Source organism: Schistocerca cancellata, chromosome 3, assembly GCF_023864275.1.
Source record: "Schistocerca cancellata isolate TAMUIC-IGC-003103 chromosome 3, iqSchCanc2.1, whole genome shotgun sequence".
In the NCBI taxonomy this organism is placed as follows: Eukaryota; Metazoa; Arthropoda; class Insecta; order Orthoptera; family Acrididae; genus Schistocerca; species Schistocerca cancellata.
Window position 1 is genome coordinate 575,601,944 of NC_064628.1, and position 21,069 is coordinate 575,623,012.

Consider the following 21,069-nt stretch of genomic DNA (forward strand, 5'->3'; position numbering starts at 1 on the left):
TTTTTGGTCATTAAGAGGAAGGAGGGGTGTTTGAAAAAGTGTCCCCCTTCCTGGAAGCCTGAAGCCTGTTATGTGGCTGTGGAATGGTTCCGTACTGGTTTGCAGAATGGTTCCCTACTGGTTGACACTAACAGGGCAAAGCAGGTGGAACTACTTCCGAAGACTGTAAAATTGGGTGAATATGATGTAACTGTTGAACTGTGTAACTGCCTTAACTCTGGCAAGGGCATTGTCACGTGCCGTGACATTACGGATATCGACATAGCCGAACTTAAACTGGAATGGGCATTACAGGGGATAGGTGGACATAGAGCAAAGGATGCGTAGGAAAAATGGAGAAATTGAGAAGACCACCACCTTCATTGTGACCTTTAATTATTCAACGTTGCCTGACCACATCATGGCAGGTTTCATCCAACTTAGGGTTGGCCTTATGTACCTAACCCTGTGTGGTGCTACAAATGCCAGCCTTTTGTTCACACAGCACTGAGTTGCGGGGTGGAGCAACCTGTGGGAAATGTGGGAAGACAGCCCATGAAGCTGGGATTCACTGTCCATCTCCAGCAGTCCGTGTTAACTGGTCTGGGAGCCACCCAGTCTGGAGCCAAGACTGCCCTGTTTTTGCAGAACAACAAAAAATTCAGGAACTGAAAGTTACCAAGTGGATTCCCTATGCTGAAGCCAAAAAGTAATATAAGGCAACGAAACCTCCCATCTTTACCACTTCTTGTGCTTCCATGGTACAGAAACCTGTTTCTAAGGTTGATGCTTCGACACAGATGTTGTGCAGCATACAACCATTCACCACCAGCACCTGTACTTGCATGTATACATGCCAAGCCAAAACAAATATGAGTAAAGCAATCCAAGCAGCTGCCACAGAAAAGACCAGCAGCAGTTCCTTAGAGAGTGTTAAGAAGGCACATAAGAAGCAGAGTGCCTCTCGATGCCCCCTTTCCCATGCATTCTCAAAGGGACAGGGTGCAGGGAAAGGTTCATGATGTTCAGTTCAAAAGCTGCCCCCAAGCACAGTCAGACAACATTCTTTCACGTCTGACTGATGAGGAGGACATCATGAAGTTATGTGTCACGGATCCAGGCAGCCCCTCTACTCCCCCTCACTCTACAAGTGCTTCACCTCTGCAGTGAAAAGACACGGGTAAATTAAAACCACATTGATGAAATGGCTCCCATCCTACAGTGGAATTTGCAGAGGTTCAGGACGCATGTGGAGGAACACTCTTACCTCTGGGTAGACCGCTGTGTCTGTGTCTCCAGGAGAATCATCTTCATCAATTGTATACCCCTGAGCTACAAGGATATGTATTCCACAAAAAGGAAGACCTGAGTGGAGAGAGAGCTAGAGGAGGCACAGATATTTTCATCAGTACCCACTACTAGTCCTCACCTCTCTTTTACGATGGCTTTACAAGCAGTTGCTGTATCAGTGCACATGTCATCCATTGACAGTATGTTCCCATTACTTGCCCCCAAATTATGCACTTCATGAAGAGGCCCTAACTGACCTTATTACACAGCTCCCCCGCCCCTTCCTCCTCTGTGGTGATTTTAATGCACACAATGTGCTTTGGGACTCTGCAACTACCTGCCCAGGGGCAATTGAGAGGCTTCTCGTATCATATGCAAACTTGCTAAATACGGGACACAACACACTCCTGCACAGGAACTGAATTGTTCTCTGCCATTGATCTCGCACTTTTCTCTCCAGTAAGTGCTCACACTGCTCAATGGGAAGTGGTCAACAACTTGTAATCACTTCCCAATCTGGGTTCACCTGCCAAGTGGGGTGGAACCTGAAGGGAAACAGCTGCAATGGGTCCTCAGAAGAGACAACCCAGTAGTTTATAGCCAGTTGGCCCAGTTAGAACATTGTGCAAATGTTGAGGCATGGGTGGACCATATTACCAAAATGATCCACCACGCCGCTGGAGCACCCATTCCACAGTCTACGGGACAACAGAAGAGGCAACCTGTCCCTTGGTGGAGTGCCGAGTGTTGCTCTGCTGCTGTAATGGGGCACTCTCAAAACCAATTCGCAAGACTTTTCCCAGAATATGGTGACGTATTTTGCCACAGTTACTGCAACAGCCGGTCAGGATCCAGGTTTCCAGCACCATAGAGCGGTTGCTGAGAGGTGTAGTTTGGATATGTGGTCCAACTCTGATGAAGATTACAACTGCCCATTTTCCTTGTGAGAGCTGGATACTGAACTGTGTGGGACTTCTGAAACATCCGCTGGTCATGACAGGATCCATTACAGTACGCTGTGGCACCTTGCAATGCGAAACAAGGATACCCTCCTTGCACTTTTTAATGCCATTTGGGTGTCAGGTCACTTTCCCGACTCATGGCGTGAGGCAATTTTAATTCCTTTTTTTAAAACTTGGGAACGACCGTATATGCCCAATTAGTTACCATAGTGTTGCCCTCCTTAACTGCATGGGGAAGACATTGGAGCAGATCCCCCCAGGGGGTCCACAACTCTTTTGTGGATACGTGCATAGCGAGCACGGGACCCCGAGCTAATGTTGCCCTCCTTCCTTTCTGGGCTGCATACCTTCCTTTTCCGCATCCTTCCCTCTCCCCCATCTTCACCTCTCCTCCCCTCGCCTCTGGCTCTTTCCTTCCCTTTCTCCCCCTCTGGGAGTATGGTTTGTGCCTACATCCGGAGACGGACGCTCGTAAATGTACCGCATTCTTCGCCTTCTCTGCTTGTATGTCTTCATCCTTCTCTTTTCCTTACCTCTTCTCTTTACCCTTTTCACCGCTGCGGCATTTGAGACCTCTCCTCTTTCCTTTCCCTTTCTTTGTTTTTCCCTTTCTCTTTCTTCCTCCCTGTGCGTGTCTGAAGGCCGACCCACGCATTTTTGTGCGTAGCCGGTGACGGGGTAACGCGTAATTCCCCGCCCCAGGTAGACAGGTAGGACATGTACGTACCCCCTGGTAACGGCCAGGCCCAGGGAGGGGTGATTACCCGAGCTGATACCTTCCGAAAGTGCCGATTGGTCCCTCCGTCCGTTTGTCGGGAGGTGTGACCTGAGGTGTGAACAATCACCTAAGGCGGGGAGTGCCCTCAGAGGGCCCCCACAAGGGAGGAGCGCGCCATCGGAGACGCCGGTAATCATGGGGGATTCTTCCGCAATGATTTCCTCACCTTCCACTATGTCTGCTCACAAGCGTAAGTTCACTGAGTCTCAGACACAGACAGTTCTTCCATCGTTGCCACAGTTCCTTGTTGTTTCTCAGTCTGACGAAGGCCACGACTTCTCCACGGTCAACCCTTTCATTATTCAGAAAGGTGTTGACGCAATTGCAGGTCCTGTAAAGTCTTGTTCCAGATTACGGAATGGCACCCTGTTGTGAGAAACAGTCAGTGCCCTCCAGGCACAAAAATTGCTGCGTACTTCACTGCTCCACACATTCCCTGTCCGGGTTGAAGCGCACCGCACTTTAAATTCCTCGCGTGGAGTCGTTTATACACGCTCCCTCGATGGATTGTCTGATGAAGAAATTCAGCACCACCTGTCTGACCAGGGCATAACGGCTGTTTATAGAGTTATGAAAAGGGTTGACACGAACATCATTCCAACCCGCACTGTCTTCTTGATATTTGACAAAGTTCAACTCCCATCCAAAATCGAAGCAGGCTATGAGATAATTTCCGTTCGCCCTTACGTCCCAAACCCTACGCGTTGCTATCGGTGTCAGCGGTTCAATCACACCAGCCAGTCCTGTTCCAATCCGGCCAAATGTGTTACATGTGGCAAGAATGCCCATGAGGGTGCTTGTCCACCTCCATCCCCTCGCTGCACCAACTGTATGGGTGACCACGCTGCTTCCTCTCGAGATTGCCCCGTTTTTAAGGACGAAAAGCTCATCCAGGAAATAAGAGTGAAGGAAAAGGTGTCGACCTTTGCTGCTCGAAAATTATTCGCCAGTCGACAGCCCACCGTGCCTCCGACAGGAAAATACAGCACTGTCCTTGCTTCTCCTCGGCCAACAAAGGAGGCGGCCACGCAGACTTGCGACCTTACCTTTAGTGCCACGGTCGTCAGATCGGCCAGCGCAAAGATCGCCCGTTCACCCTCACCACTTTCGCCTGCCCACTCTCTGGCTCACCCTTCGTCGGGTTCTGCTAAATCTCGAGCCCAAAAGTCAGACACCAAGACTTCAAAAACAGAGCATACTCGTGAAGATTTTTTACGTACCCCAACTTCACAACCATCGGTTCCTCCTTCATCTAAACATCATACTTCCAAGAAGGCTACAAAGAAACCCAGTTCCTCTCCTTCTCCGCCAAGGCATGTCCCATCTACAGCACCACCTGGCGGAAATCACCCTCGGCCGTCTTCTGTGTCGCTGTGGCGCACTGCTGGCGGGAGCTGCTCCTGAACAACCTATGGATCAGGATCTTCTGCCTTCGGCTGAATGCCATTCCATGCTGTCGGTCGCAAGCTCTGAGCAGTCGTTGAGTTGACAGCAACCTTCGTCACATTCCTCCATTTTCTGTTCACCCTATGTCCATTATCCACTGGAATATCCGCGGCATTCGAGCCAACCGGGATGAATTGTCGATCTTCTTACGATCCTACTCGCCGGTCATCTTCTGTCTTCAGGAAACAAAGCTGCGTCCCCATGACCGCTTTGTTCTCCCTCATTTTCAGTCCGTCCGATATGATCTCGCCTCTGTTGAAGGCACTCCAGCCCATGGAGGACTCATGATTCTTCTCCATGATACTCTCCATTATCACCCAATCCCCTTAAACAGTTCCTTCCAAGCTGTCGCCGTACGTCTTTCCCTTTCTGGATACACGTTCTCTCTTTGTACTGTATACATTCCATCGTCTACACCAATGGCACGAGCTGATCTCCTTCATCTTCTTGGTCAGCTTCCACCCCCCTATTTGCTGGTTGGGGACTTCAATGCCCACTACCCGCTTTGGGGTTCTCCACATCCTTGTCCATGTGGCTCACTCTTGCTAGACGTCTTCCACCAAGTGGATCTAATTTGCCTCAACACTGGGGTCCCCACATTTTTGTCTGCCTCCACGACAAATTTATCTCATTTGGACCTTGCGGTCGGTACTGTTCCGCTAGCTCGGCGCTTCGAATGGTTCGCCCTTGATGATACACACTCGAGTGACCACTTTCCATGTGTCCTTAGACTGCAGCCTCAACTGCCATATATGCGACAGAGACGCTGGAAGTTTGCCCAGGCCGACTGGACACTTTTTTCGTCTCTAGCGACATTCGATGACCGTCACTTTCCCAGCGTTGATGATGAGGTCACACATATTACCGATGTTATTCTTACAGCTGCGGAACATTCAATACCATGCACCTGCAAATTGCCCCGGCGCCCCCCAGTTCCTTGGTGGAACGAGGCATGCCGTGACGCAATGCGTGAGCGGTGACGTGTTCCCCGCGTTTTCCGCCACCATCCTACTTTGGCCAACTGTATCCGCTATAAGCAGTTCCGAGCGCGATGCCGTCGTGTCATCCGCGATAGCAAGAAGGCAAGCTGGAAATTCTTTATTAGCTCATTTAATACCTTCACTCCCTCCTCGGAAGTTTGGAGTCGGCTTCGACAGTTCTCAGGCGCACCTAGTTTCTCCCCGGTCTCTGGGCTCACTGTCGCGCATGATACATTAGTGAACCCCGTCGCAATTTCTAACTCATTGGGTCAGCACTTTGCTGAGATTTCGAGCTCTTCAAATTACCCGCCAGCGTTTCTCCCGAAGAAACGTGCAGCGGAAGTGCGACCTCTTGCTTTCTCCTCTCAAAATCTCGAAAGCTACAATACTGTTTTCTCCATGCGGGAACTCCAACATGCACTCTCTTCTTCTCGCTCCTCCGCCCCAGGACTGGATGGTATCCACGTCCAAATATTGCTGCATTTATCAACCCATAGTCTGCATTACCTCCTTCGCCTTTATAATCGAATTTGGACCGACAGTACTTTTCCCCGACGATGGCGGGAAGCTATCGTCGTTCCTGTTCCGAAACCTGGAAAGGACAAACATCTCCCCTCTAGCTATCGCCCCATTTCTCTCACGAGTAGTGTCTGTAAGGTTTTGGAGCGTATGGTGAATTACCGTTTAGCTTAGTGGTTGGAATCCCGCGGTCTTTTAACACCTGCCCAATGCGGATTCCGAAAGCATCGTTCTGCAGTTGACCATCTTGTTGCTCTCTCCACTTATACCATGAATAATTTTCTCCGGAAACGCCAAACAGTAGCAATATTTTTTGATCTGGAGAGAGCATACGATACCTGTTGGAGGACAGGTATCCTCCGTACACTGTTCTCTTGGGGCTTTCGAGGTCGGCTGCCACTTTTTCTTCGCGACTTCATGGCAGAGCGCACATTTAGAGTGCGGGTGAACACTACTCTCTCCCGTACTTTCTCCCAAGAAAACGGGGTACCCCAGGGCTCCGTGCTGAGTGTTGTACTGTTTGCCATTGCCATAAATCCAATTATGGATTGTCTCCTTCCTGATGTCTCGGGCTCCCTCTTTGTGGACGATTTTGCGATCTACTACAGCTCTCAACGGACCAGCCTTCTTGAACGACGTCTTCAAGGATGTCTCGATTGCCTCCACTCTTGGAGCATCGACACCGGCTTCCGTTTTTCTCCCAGTAAGATCGTTTGTGTTAATTTTTGGCGATGTAAGGAGTTTCTTCTGCCCTCCTTACATCTAGGCCCTGTCAACCTTCCGTTTTCAGACGTCGCTAAATTCTTGTGTCTTATGTTTGACAGAAAACTGTGCAGGTCCTCCCGCGTTTCCTATCTTTCGGCTCGCTGTCTGCAATCGCTTAACACCCTCCATGTCCTGAATGGTACCTCCTGGGGAGCGGACCGAGTGGTCCTTCTCCGCCTCTATCGCGCCTTAGTGTGCTCGAAATTGGACTATGGCAGCATAGTCTACTCCTCTGCTCGGCCGTCTATTCTTCGGCGTCTCGACTCTATCCACCACCGTGGATTACGTTTAGTGTCTGGAGCTTTTTACACCAGCCCTGTGGAAAGCCTTTATGCTGAGACTGCTGAACCTCCACTGTCCAATCGGCGAGCAGTCCTTCTGAATCGTTATGCTAGCCATCTGTCTTCCATGGCTGCTAATCCAGCCCATGACTTTTTTTCGACGCCTCCTTTGATGTAGGGTATGCAGGCCGCTCCTCCTCCCTACTACCACTGGGAGTCCGCTTCCATCAACTGCTCCATTCTCTTTCCTTCCGCTTTCCTAAAACCTTCTTGACAACTTGGGGTACAGCACCGCCTTGGCTCCGTCCCCGGATCTGCCTGCTCCGAGACCTTTGTCGATTTCCCAAGGATGGTACCCCTTCACTTGTTTATCGTCGGGCATTTGCTGCTCTATGTGCACAAATGACGGACGCCACATTTATTTACACCGACGGCTCGAAAACATCGTTAGGTGTAGGGAGTGCCTATATTGTTGGCGACACCCCAAATCACTTTCGGCTTCCCGACTAATGTTCGGTTTATACTGCGGAGCTTTACGCTGTTCTCCAGGCTGTCCACTACATCCACCGCCATCGGCGAATACAGTACTTTATCTGCTCAGATTCTCTCAGCTCTCTCCTCAGTCTCCAAGCTCTTTACCCTGTGCACCCTCTGGTCCACCAGATTCAGGACTGTCTGCGCTTGCTCCACCTGGGGGCATCTTCGTGTCCCGGGACACATTGGTATCTGCGGAAATGAAGCAGCCGATATTGCAGCCAAGGCTGCAGTCTCTCTTCTTCGACCAGCTATTCAATCGATTCCCGTCGCCGATCTACGGAGCGTTTTATGTCGTCGTGTTGTTCATGTATGGCACGCGCATTGGTCGACACTTCCCCAAAATAAATTGCGGGACATGAAAACTCTTCCTTGTGCTTGGACCTCTTCTTCCCGAACGCGTCGTCGGGAGGAGGTAATTTTAACTAGAATCCGGATAGGGCACTGTCTTTTTAGCCATCGACATCTTTTAAGCGGCGATCCTCCCACACTCTGTCCCCGCTGCTCTCAGCTGTGGACGGTAAGACACCTTTTAATTGAGTGCCCCTATTTTAATCCGTTACGCGCCCATCTACAGCTGTCTCCTGATATATCGTCAATTTTAGCAGATGACACGCGCTCGGCCGATCGCGTTCTAGAGTTCATTAGTGCCAGTGAAATGATGTCAGTTATTTGAAGCTTTTTTTGGGGACAACCAACCCCTTTCTGTAGTGGATTTTTAAGCCTTCCTTCTGCTTTTAGTTTCTCCAATTTTATGGCTTTTGTTCCCATTGCTGCTGATTTCCATTTTCGGTTTTTTACTGTTTCCTAAGTCACAGACTGGGTGCTAATGACCACAGCAGTTTTGCGCCCTAAAAAAAAAAAATTGGAGCAGATGGTCAATCGCCGCCATGTCTGGATCTTAGAATGCAGGCAACTCCTTAGTCGCTTTCAGTGTGGGTTCAGGAGGTATCTCTCCACCTTTGATAACCTTACCCTCCAGGAGGTGGCTATACAGTAGGTTTTCCTACACCAGTATCACCTTTTAGGTATATTTTTTGACATCGGGAAGGCCTATGGTACTACTTGGAGGCAGCTTATCATGAGGTTGTCTTCCCATTTCTATTCAGTCCTTCCTCTTGCCACAATATTTTAGATATCAAGTTGGTGACATCCTGTCCGATCGCTTTGAGCAGGAGAACGGTGTCCCTCAAGATAGCGTTTTTAAGTGTGACTGTCTTTGCCATGGCTATAAATAGCATTACGTCCACAGTGCAAAGTCCTGTCCAGTGTTCTTTGTGTGTGGATGACTTATCTGTGTTTTGCTCTTCTTTAAGCCTCACTACGACATGTTTGCAGCTAACTCTGACATTTGGATGACTGGGCGCAGAAGAATGGCTTTTAGTTTTCCACCAAGAAGTCTGTGTGTGTTCTTTTTAAATGTTCTAGTCCTATTTCAAACTTTTCTGAGTTGAGGATGAGGGACACTGTCCTTACTTTTAAAGACACAGTGAGGTTTCTGGCCTCATATTTGACTCTAAGCTTAGGTTGTTACGACATCTTAAGGACGTGGGAAAAAAACCGTCACTTGAGGCTGTAAGTATTATAAAATGTCTTAGCCACAGTACACGGGGAGCAGACAGGACTTGTCTGCTGCAGTTTTACAGGGCATTTGTGCGATCTCGGCTCAATTATGGGTGCACGGTGTATGGGTCTGCAAGACCCTCTTATTTAAAGATGTTGATCGTGGTGCACCATGAAGGGATTTGGTTGGCCACTGGGGCATTCAGAACAAGCCTCTGTGCAGAGGTTGATGAACCGCCACTTCACGTCAGGCGACAGCTACTTATGTCGTGCCAGGTGTATAAAACAGTGTCCACACCATAACACACCCACCTACCATACCGTTGCTCAGCCTCCACTGGAAAGGCTTTTTCATAACCGGCAACAGGCAACAAGGCCCTATGGGATTCATGCACAGGATTGCCTTCTAGAGACAGGTGTGGCCAGTCTTCGTGTTTTACATCGCGGTGGGATTAATTTCCACCTTGGCTTTTTCAGAGGCCCAGACTTATTTTAGACTGATGAATTTTAAGAAACAGCTTGCCATCAAAGACGCTAGCAATCATGGGGGATTTTCTCATAATGTGCCAATCACCATCTCAGTCTACATCTACTAAACATAACCAGAATGAGGCTAAATTTTATTTGAATCTCCCTGCTGCATCTCAGTTCCTCATGGTATCATGTACTGAAGGTGGTCAGTCCTTTGCTATGATCAGTCCTTTTATTATTCAGAAAGATGTTGATGCAATTGTAGGTCCTGTGATATACCCTTCTCATTTATGTAATGGAACTTTGCTTTTGAGACGTTGTGTGTTTCAAGCCCAACAATTGCTAGCATTGCTAGCATCATTGCTCTTCCATGGCCATTCTGTTCGTGTTGAGGTTGATTGAATGCTTAATTCTTCACTTGGTGTTATTTATACTTGGCTGCTCGATGGTCTGCCCTAGGGAGAAATCCAAACTTATCTTCCTGATCAGGGTATCACTGCAGTCCATCAGGTAATGATAGAGTAATGCTTCCATCAAAGATCAAAGCAGGCTATGAAGTCATCATTGTCTGACCGTACATTCCAACAAGATGTATTGCTAGATTTGTTAGCATTACAACCACACTTGCACCTCCTGTCAAAACACAACCAAATGTGTTACTTATGGTACAAATGCTAACGAGGGAGATTGCCTGCCTCCTCCTTTCCGTTGTATCAGTTGCAATGATGACTGTCCAGCCTCATCCAGAGAATGTCCCATGTGTCTCAATGAGTGGGCTGTTTAGGGATCCAGGTGAAGGAAATATTATCTTACCCTTTGGTCGGAGGTTGTTCGCTGATCAAAAGCCCGGCATTTTACTATCTGTCACTTACAATATTGTACTTGCTACGCCTCGCTCCATGAAAGGATATGGCCAAGCAGACTTGTGACCTCAAATTCGACACTGCAATTGTAAAATTGCCCAGTATCATGACAGCATCCCTGTCTCCTCCTCCTCCCAGTTGTGCAACAACCCACCAAATCTTCGGCCCTGGTGGCAAAACCATCTGCTTCACAACCAGCAGGCTAGAAAGGACAAAAGGAACACTCCCATGAAGACCTCTTATGTCCCTTCAGCCCACAAACATCTGAGTCATCTGACAACTGCAAAGGCTCTAAGAAATCAAACGAAGACAGGCGGTCTTCTCTTCCCCTGACTCCAGAGATCCTCCTCAACAGTGTCACCAGCCAACCTCCATTTTGTTGGTGCACTTTCTGTTTTTCTGCCCTGGAATTGGCAGGCTGAATCAGAGAGAATGCAGACTTTTCTGTAGATCTCCTGGAACAGGCTCCTCTAGCCCTGTAGCAGGGAGTCTTTGAAGGCTGGCACTCGGCAGCTGCCAAGGTGACAACCTTTCATTTGTTCCCCCCTCCACTTTCCCCATCATGACTCTCCTCCAAAAGTATGTTCACGACATTCAATCCAACAAGGAGGAATGAAGGCTGCTCTAGGAATCATAGCATCCATTTATTTTTCTGCCTCCAAGAAACAAAATTGCTTCCTTGTGATCACTTTGACCTCTCGCACTTTCTTCCACCCCGCTTTGACCTGCTGATAACCTTGCCACTGAGCACCTGTAAGCACCAAACCAAACAGCTTTGACCTTCCACCTGAGGATGGCATTCCATCCATCATGTTGCTCATTTGGGATTGATGTTCACAGTCAAACCATCTCATTGGACACTCAGCTGCAAGCTGTTGCTGCCCGCATTTTCCTTCTTTGCTTCACCTTCTCTCTTTGCAACGTCTACATCCCTTCCTCCCCCTGTCATTTGGTGTCACCAGAGCAGACTTTGTCCACCTTTTTTCTGCTTAGTGACTTTAATGTGCACCATCCCCTTTGCGGCTCTTCCAAAACCTCCGAGGTGCTCTCTTGGCTGACCTTATCTATCAACTCAACCTCATTTGTCTTAACACTGGAACACCCATGTCCTTTCAGTCTCCATGTACACTTATCCCCATTTGTACCTCTTGTTCTGCACTGCCTAGTTTGCCTGTCGTCTCAAGTAGTCTGTTCTCTCTGACACATACTCAAGTGACGATTTTTCATGTGCTATCTGATTGCTGACTCCTACCCTACGTAAGTGTAAATCCAAATTGTGGCTTTCTGAGGCTGATTGGAGGCTTTACTCCTCCTTGACAACCTTCAATGAACAACATTTCCCCAGTTGTGATGACCAGGTAGAATATCTTAGAAATGTCATCCTTACCACTGCAGAACATTCCATACCTTGCCATTCATCTTTACCATGTTATGTCCTGGTCACTTGGTGGGCTGAGGCATGCCGTGATGCAATTCGTTCTCAGACACATACTCTCTGGATTTTTAACTGTCAGCATATGATGGTGAGCTGTATTCATTATAAACAGTTACGTGCACAATGTCATCAAATTCTTCATGATAGCAAAAAAGGTCACTGGATTTCATGTATTAGTTCTTTCAACAGTTCCACTCCCTCTTCTGTTGTGTGGGGCAACCTGCTTTGGTGTTCTGGGACCAAGGTTCATTCCCATTCCCGGCCTGACCATACCAGTTGGCATTGTGGACCTTATTGCTTTCTCTGACATCTTAGGCTGCTGTTTTGCGGAGATTTCGAGCTGTATCCGCTATCATCCTGCCTTCCTCCATCAGAAACGAGTGGAGGCAGCTCGGGTGATACCCTCTCCTCCCAGATTTGTGAATGCTACAATGCCTTCTTTACTATGAGGGAGCTAGATCATGCTCTCAATTCATCCCAACCTTCCAACCCAAGGCCAGATGATGTTCATATCCAGGTGTTGCAGCATCTTTCTCTTGCAGGCAAGCATTTTCTCCTTCATACGTATAATTGAATTTGGGCAAATGGCACCTAAGGCCAGTAAGGACAAACGCCTTCCTTCTAGCTACTGCCCCATTTCTCTCATCAGCTGTGTTTGCAAAGTAATGGAACATATGGTTCATGGTCGGTTGGTATGGTGGCCCGAATCTTGTGATCTTCTAACCACTGCACAGTGTGGATTTCAAGCACTCCATTCTGCAGTTGACCATCTCATCACTTTGTCAACCCATGTCATGAACAGTTTGCTGCAGAAATACCAGGCTGGCCATGTTTCTTTATTTGGAGAAAGCTTGTGGCACCTCCTGGAGGACTACTGGTATGGCACCTCCTGGAGGGCTACTGGTATCTTCCGTATTCTCTATACATGGAGTTTCAGTGGCCGCATTTTTTTTAAAAGAGTTTTCAGGTTACATGTTAGTTCATCCTTGTCGGCCTTCTTTAACTAGGGAAAGACGGTGCTTCAGGGCTCTGTCCTGGGTATTGTCCTCTTTGCTATAGCCATTAACCATATTGTGGCCTGTCTCCTGCTGGGCATTTATGGCTCCCTTTTCATCGACAACTTTGCAATGTATTGCTGTTCTCCATGTGTTTGTCTCCTTCCACTTACAGAACCATCTTTATTAATTTTCAGTGGCACAATGGCTTTCTTCAACTGTCTTAACATCAAGCCACTTGCTCTTTTCGTTTCTGAAACAGTGAAACTCCTGGAGCTCACACTTGATATAAAACGTTCTTTATCCTCCCATGTGTCTTACCTGGCTGCCCGCTGTGCCCAGTCCCTTATTGTTCTGTGTCTCCTAAGTGGTACTTCTGGATGAGCTGATCGGAGAACCCTCCTCCATTTGTAGCAAACCCTTACTGTTCGAAACTAAAATGTGGATGTGTTGTTTGTGCACCTGCATATCCTTCCATCATAACACAATCCATCATCGTCCCCCCAGGGGGTCCACAACTCTTTTGTGGATACGTGCGTAGCGAGCACGGGACCCCGAGCTAATGTGGCCTTCCTTCCTTTCCGGGCATTTCCGCATCCTTCCCCATCCCGCATCTTCGCCCCTCCTCCCCTCACCTCTGGCTCTTTCCTTCCCTTTCTCCCCATCTGGAGTATGGTTTGTGCCTACGTCCGGAGACGAACGCTCGAAACTGTTCCAACTTCCTTGCTTTCTACACTTGCAAGTCTTCGTCCTTCCTCTGTCCTTTTCTTTTCCTTTCCTCTTCTCTTTGCCCTTTTCTCCGCTGCGGCGTTTGAGACCCCTCTTCTTTCCTTTCCCTTTCCTTTTTTCCTCCCTGTGCGTGTCTGAAGGCCGACCCACGCACTTCCATGCGTAGCCGGTGACGGGGTAACGCGTAATTGTCCGCCCCGGGTAGACAGGTAGGACACGTACGTACCCCCTGGTAACGGCCAGGCCCAGGGAGGGGTGATTACCCGAGCTGATACCTTCCGAAAGTGCCAATTGGTCCCTCCGTCCGTTTGTCGGGAGGTGTGACCTGAGGTGTGAACAATCACCTGAGGCAGGAGTGCCCTCAGTGAGGGCCCCCACAAGGGAGGAGCGCGCCATCGGAGACGCCGGTAATCATGGGGGATTCTTCCGCAATGGTTTCCTCACCTTCCACTATGTCTGCTCACAAACGTAAGTTCACTGAGTCTCAGCCACAGACAGTTCTTCCATCGTTGCCACAGTTCCTTGTTGTTTCTCGGTCTGACGAAGGTCACGACTTCTCCACGGTCAACCCTTTCATTATTCAGAAAGGTGTCGACGCAATTGCAGGTCCTGTAAAGTCTTGTTCCAGATTACGGAATGGCACCCTGTTGTTAGAAACAAACAGTGCCCTCCAGGCACAAAAATTGTTGCGTACTTCTCTGCTCCACACCTTCCCTGTCCGGTTTGAACCGCACCGTACCTTAAATTCCTCGCGTGGAGTCGTTTATACACGCTCCCTCGATGGATTGTCTGACGAAGAAATTCAGCACTACCTGTCTGACCAGGGCGTGACGGCTGTTCATAGAGTTATGAAAAGAGTTGATACGAACATCATTCCAACCCGCACTGTCTTCTTGACGTTTGACAAAGTTCAACTCCCATCGAAAATCAAAGCGGACTATGAGATAATTTCCATTCGCCCTTACGTCCCAAACCCTACGCATTGCTATCGATGTCAGCGGTTCAATCACACCAGCCAGTCCTGTTCCAATCCGGCCAAATGTGTTCGTGTGGCAAGGATGCCCATGAGGGTGCTTGTCCACCTCCATCCCCTCGCTGCGTCAACTGTATGGGTGACCACGCTGCTTCCTCTCGAGATTGCCCCGTTTTTAAGGACGAAAAGCTCATCCAGGAAATAAGAGTGAAGGAAAAGGTGTCGACCTTTGCTGCTCGAAAATTATTCGCCAGTCGACAGCCCACCGTGCCTCCGACAGGAAAATACAGCACTGTCCTTGCTTCTCCTCGGCGAACAAAGGAGGCGGCCACGCAGACTTGCGACCTCACCTTTAGTGCCACGGTCGTCAGATCGGCCAGCGCAAAGATCGCCCGTTCAACCTCACCACTTTCGCCTGCCCACTCTATGGTTCACCCTTCGTCGGGTTCTGCTAAATCTCGAGCCCAAAAGTCAGATACCAAGTCTTCGAAAAAAGAGCATACTCGTGAAGAGTTTTTACGTACCGCAACTTCACAACCATCGGTTCCTCCTTCATCAAAACATCATACTTCCAAGAAGGCTACAAAGAAACCCAGTTCCTCTCCTTCTCCGCCAAGGCGTGTCCCATCTACAGCACCACCTGGCGGAAATCGCCCTCGGCTGTCTTCCGTGTCGCCGAGGTGCACTGCTGGTGGCCGGTCAACCGGCCGATCGCTGGTGGCAGGAGCTGCTCCTGACCAACCTATGGATCAGGATCTTCTGCCTTCGGCTGAATGCCATTCCATGCTGTCGGTCGCAAGCTCTGAGCAGTCGTTGAGTTGACAGCACCCTTCGTCACATTCCTCCATTTTCTGTTCACCCTATGTCCATTATCCACTGGAATACCCGCGGCATTCGAGCCAATCGGGATGAATTGTCGGTCCTCTTACGATCCTACTCGCCGGTCATCTTCTGTCTTCAGGAAACAAAGCTGCGTCCCCATGACCGCTTTGTTCTCCCTCATTTTCAGTCCATCCGATATTACCTCCCCTCTGTTGAAGGCTCTCCGGCCCATGGAGGACTCATGATTCTTCTCCATGATACTCTCCATTATCACCCAATCCCCTTAAACAGTTCCTTCCAAGCTGTCGCCGTACGTCTTTCCCTTTCTGGATACACGTTCTCTCTTTGTACTGTATACATTCCATCATCCACACCAATGGCACGAGCTGATCTCCTTCATCTTCTTGGTCAGCTTCCACCCGCCTATTTGCTGGTTGGGGACTTCAATGCCCACCACCCGCTTTGGGGATCTCCATATCCTTGTCCACGTGGCTCTCTATTGCTAGACATCTTCCACCAAGCGGATCTAGTTTGCCTCAACACTGGGGTCCCCACATTTTTGTCTGCCTCCACGACAAATTTATCTCATTTGGACCTTGCGGTCGGTACTGTTCCGCTAGCTCAGCGCTTCGAATGGTTCGCCCTTGATGATACATACTCGAGTGACCACTTTCCATGTGTCCTTAGACTGCAGCCTCAACTGCCATATATGCGACAGAGACGCTGGAAGTTTGCCCAGGCCGACTGGACACTTTTTTCGTCTCTAGCGACATTCGATGACCGTCACTTTCCCAGCGTTGACGATGAGGTCACACATATTACCGACATTATTCTTACAGCTGCGGAACGTTCAATACCACGCACCTCCGAATTGCCCCGGTGCCCCCCAGTTCCTTGGTGGAACGAGGCATGCCGTGACGCAATACATGAGCGGTGATGTGCTCTTCGCATTTTTCGTCACCATCCTACTTTGGCCAACTGTATCCGCTATAAGCAGCTCCGTGCGCGATGCCGTCGCGTCATCCGCGATAGCAAGAAGGCAACCTGGAAATTCTTTATTAGCTCATTTAATACCTTCACTCCCTCCTCGGAAGTTTGGAGTCGGCTTCGACAGTTCTCAGGCGCACCTAGTTTCTCCCCGGTCTCTGGGCTCACTGTCGCGCATGATACCTTAGTGGACCCCGTCGCAATTTCTAACTCGTTGGGTCAGCACTTTGCTGAGATTTCGAGCTCTTCCAATTACCCGCCAGCGTTTCTCCCGAAGAAACGTGCAGCAGAAGTGCGACCTCTTGCTTTCTCCTCTCAAAATCACGAAAGCTACAATACTGTTTTCTCCATGCGGGAACTCCAACATGCCCTCTCTTCTTCTCGCTCCTCCGCCCCAGGACCGGATAGTATCCATGTCCAAATGTTGCTGCATTTATCAACCCATAGTCTGCGTTACCTCCTTCGCCTTTATAATCGAATTTGGACCGACAGTACCTTTCCCAGACGGTGGCGGGAAGCTATTGTCGTTCCCGTTCCGAAACCTGGAAAGGTCAAACATCTCCCCTCTAGCTATCGCCCCATTTCTCTCACGAGTAGTGTCTGTAAGGTTTTGGCGCGTATGGTGAATTACCGTTTAGCTTTATGGCTGGAATCCCGCAGTCTTTTAACACCAGCCCAATGCGGATTTCGGAAGCATCGTTCTGCAGTTGACCATCTTGTTGCTCTCTCCACTTATATCATGAACAATTTTCTCCAGAAACGCCAAACGGTAGCAATATTTTTTGATCTGGAGAGAGCATACGATACCTGTTGGAGGACAGGCATCCTCTGCACACTGTTCTCTTGGGGTTTTCGAGGCCGGCTGCCCCTTTTTCTTCATCAAATTATGGCAGAGCGCACTTTTAGGGTGCGGGTGAACACTACTCTCTCCCGTACTTTCTCCCAAGAATACGGGGTACCCCAGGGATCCGTGCTGAGTGTTGTACTGTTTGCCATCGCCATAAATCCAATTTTGGATTGTCTCCCTCCTGATGTCTCGGGCTCCCTCTTTGTGGACGATTTTGCGATCTACTACAGCTCTCAACGGACCAGCTTTCTTGAACGACGTCTTCAAGGATGTCTCGATCGCCTCCACTCGTGGAGCATCGAAACTGGCTTCCGTTTCTCACCCAGTAAGACCGTTTGTGTCAATTTTTGGCGACGTAAGGAGTTTCTTCCACCCTCCTTACATCTAGGTCCTGTCAACCTTCTGTTTTCAGACGTCGCTAAATTCTTGGGTCTTATGTTTGACAGAAAACTATGCTGATCCTCCCACGTTTCCTATTTTTCGGCTCGCTGTCTGCAATCGCTTAACAGCCTCCGTGTCCTGAATGGTACCTCCTGGGGAACGGACCGAGTGGTCCTTCTCCGCCTCTATCGCGCCTTAGTGCGCTCGAAATTGGATTATGGCAGCATAGTCTACTCCTCTGCTCGGCCGTCTATTCTTCGGCGTCTCGACTCTATCCACCACCGTGGATTACGTTTAGTGTCTGGAGCTTTTTACACTAGCCCTGTGGAAAGCCTTTATGTTGAGACTGCTGAACTTCCGCTGTCCAATCGGCGAGCAGTCCTCCTGAGTCGTTATGCTAGCCATCTGTCTTCCATGCCTGCTAATCCAGCCCATGACCTTTTTTTCGACGCCTCCTTTGATGTAGGGTATGCAGACCGCTCCTCCTCCCTACTACCCCCGGGAGTCCGCTTCCGTCAACTGCTCCATTCTCTTTCCTTCCGCTTTCCTAAAACCTTCTTGACAACTTGGGGTACAGCACCGCCTTGGCTCCATCCCCGGATCTGCCTGCTCCGTGACCTTTGTCGATTTCCCAAGGATGGTACCCCTACACTTGTTTATCGTCGGGCATTTGCTGCTCTATGTTCAGAAATGACGACGCCACATTTATTTACACCGACGGCTCGAAAACATCGTTAGGTGTAGGGAGTGCCTATATTGTTGGCGACACCCCAAACCGCTTTCGGCTTCCCGACCAGTGTTCAGTTTATACTGCGGAGCTTTACGCTGTTCTCCAGGCTGTCCACTACATCTGCCGCCATCAGCGGATACAGTACGTTATCTGCTCAGATTCTCTCAGCTCTCTCCTCAGTCTCCAAGCTCTTTACCCTGTGCACCCTCTGGTCCACCGGATTCAGGACTGTCTGCGCTTGCTCCACCTGGGGGGCGTCTCGGTGGCGTTCCTCTGGCTCCCGGGACACGCTGGTATCTGTGGGAATGAGGCGGCCGATATAGCGGCCAAGGCTGCAGTCTCTCTTCCTCGGCCAGCTATTCAGTTGCTTCCCTTCACCGATCCACGGAGCGGTTTATGTCGCAGAGTTGCTCATTTATGGCATGCGCATTGGTCAACACTTCCCCGTAATAAATTGCGGGAAGTGAAAACCCTTCCTTGCGCTTGGACTTCTTCCTCCCGAACGCGTCGTCGGGAGGAGGTAATTTTAGCTAGACTCCGGATAGGGCACTGTCTTTTTAGCCATCAACATCTTTTAAGTGGTGATCCTCCCCCACTCTGTCCCCACTGTTCTCAGCTGTGGACGGTAAGACACCTTTTAATTGAATGCCCCTATTTTAATCCGTTACGCTCCCGTCTACAGCTATCGCCTGATCTATCGTCGATTTTAGCAGATGACACGCGCTCAGCCGACTGCGTTCTCCAGTTTATTAGTGACAGTGAAATGACGTCAGTCATTTGAAGCTTTTTTTGGGGACAACCACCCCCTTTCTGTAGTGGATTTTTAAGGATTTCTTCTATTTTTAGTTTCTCCAATTTTATGACTTTGTTACCATTGCTGCTGGTTTTCAATTTCGGTTTTTTACTGTCTTAAGTCACGGGCTGGGCGCTAAAGACCATAGAAGTTTTGCGCCCTAAAACCAAAAAAACAAAAAAAACATAAACAAAAGCAAACTCCACAAGTCAACACATGGTATAGGGTTTATGTTTACTGATATGAACAGTCACTTGTCACGGAAATAAAGCCATACAACGTTGGAAAACAAAACACTGTCTAATTCCACAAAGACACCCTGCTTGAAGCCAGCGAGTCGCGCCATCCGATGTGACACACCAAGTTGCTACAATCGTTTACGTGGTGCGTCAACTTTGCAGCAATAAAACACACACTTAGTATTCACTTGGAAGGATGAAACTTGATTTGTTTTATTCAGAAAACTCGAAATAGTTTTGTAATAAAAAAAACCAAAAACATTAATTTTGTCATTTTCATCATTCTGGCTCCCCTTAAGAGTTTTTCTTAATTATTATTGTGGCTGAGATATTTGAAAGTATGCTGTGACATTGCATCAAAAATAAGAATCGTACAAAATTAGCAGTTCGTCATTATTTCCTCTTGGATATGGTTTTGTTTGTATTCTATGAAAAAGTGCCGTTGACAGGTCATGAAGTGCATTTCAGGGCCTTTATTTGCTGCAAAACAAAGCAAGAGGAAACAGCTTCATAGTAATGTTGGCAGACTTTAGCAGTGTTGTAAGATTATTGGCGATAAAACTGTTGAAATATTGATTTTATTTTACAGGAGCCTCCGCCACCATATCATTCAACAACGGGGAAGAAAGACCAGTAGGACTCTGCTTACAGAGAAGGCACAACATTTTGGGCATGCATAGTTGTACATATGTATAACTCAAAGTGCGGATAAAAACTTGTCTTAATTATTATCTAAGCAAAAGACCAAAACTGGCAGTTCTTCAAGGCAAGAAATTTTGATGCACAGTTCAATAGAAAATGAAGTAATAAATGTTTAATGTGATTGTGACATTTCCTTACATAATAGCTTAATAGGTTGTTGGTTCTTGATGGTTTTTGTCAGTTGTCCGTGGGAATATATAGATGTGTGTGTGCGCTTGTAATATATGTATTTGTAAGGTGTATCAAACACCTACATGACAGTGTATTTTAATTTCCTGCATCAATTTTAATTGTACAACAACACTTTCAAACTGTCAGTTAACACTTGCTATTTAAATAAGATCTGTTTGGGGCACTGTTCCCCACCAATTGCTATGTGCCGTTTGTTGTTCCCGTACTGGGTGTGATCGTTTCCAATACAGTAAATATGGACTATCTATGCATAGGTTACAAATAATAAAGATATCCCTTGTATATAAGGCATCATGCATAATTCTGATTGTTGTCTGTTTATAAGATATTATTACAGAAAATATATGAATAGCTGGGTCTTTGGATGTGCACAAGTATTCAGCTTCAGTTGTAGTAACAGTCTAGCTTTTTAAATTCATTCAATAAACTCATTTATTTTCCTGTATGTAATTATTTCAGTTTCATTTGCAATACTTGTACTTAACAGTTTTTCCCTTGATTGTTACACTACAGTATACAAATCCAATATACTATGCAAGTTTTGTGAATGTGAAAGATATAATAGTTTTTAAAAATGGTGAGATTCATAATTTTAAAAATGTTTACTGTGAGAAATACTGTTTGTTGGATCTAGAGTGAAGAATTTTAGTTCTAAGAATGGATTGGGAGAACATACTTCCTGCCATTCAGTCTCTAATTTGTCGTATCCCTTAATGCCTCGGCCATATCTCATCATGCAGAATCAATTATTGCTAGCAAAGTTGGATTTTTCCGTGTAGTCTCTACACCCAAATACTTTGCTGCAATTCAGAG

The 21,069-nt window shown here is 48.0% G+C and overlaps 1 protein-coding gene across 1 annotated transcript in view; it reads left to right on the forward strand.

Moving 5' to 3' along the window:
* The window catches only part of LOC126175425 (WW domain-binding protein 2), a 129,037-nt gene extending 108,336 nt beyond the window's left edge, over positions 1–20,701 (forward strand). Inside the window, exon 7 of the mRNA XM_049922223.1 lies at positions 19,952–20,701. Coding sequence (XP_049778180.1) covers positions 19,952–19,999 — 48 coding nt within the window. The 3' untranslated portion in view covers positions 20,000–20,701. The remainder of the gene's footprint in view (positions 1–19,951) is intronic.
* Positions 20,702–21,069: the final 368 nt, after the last annotated feature.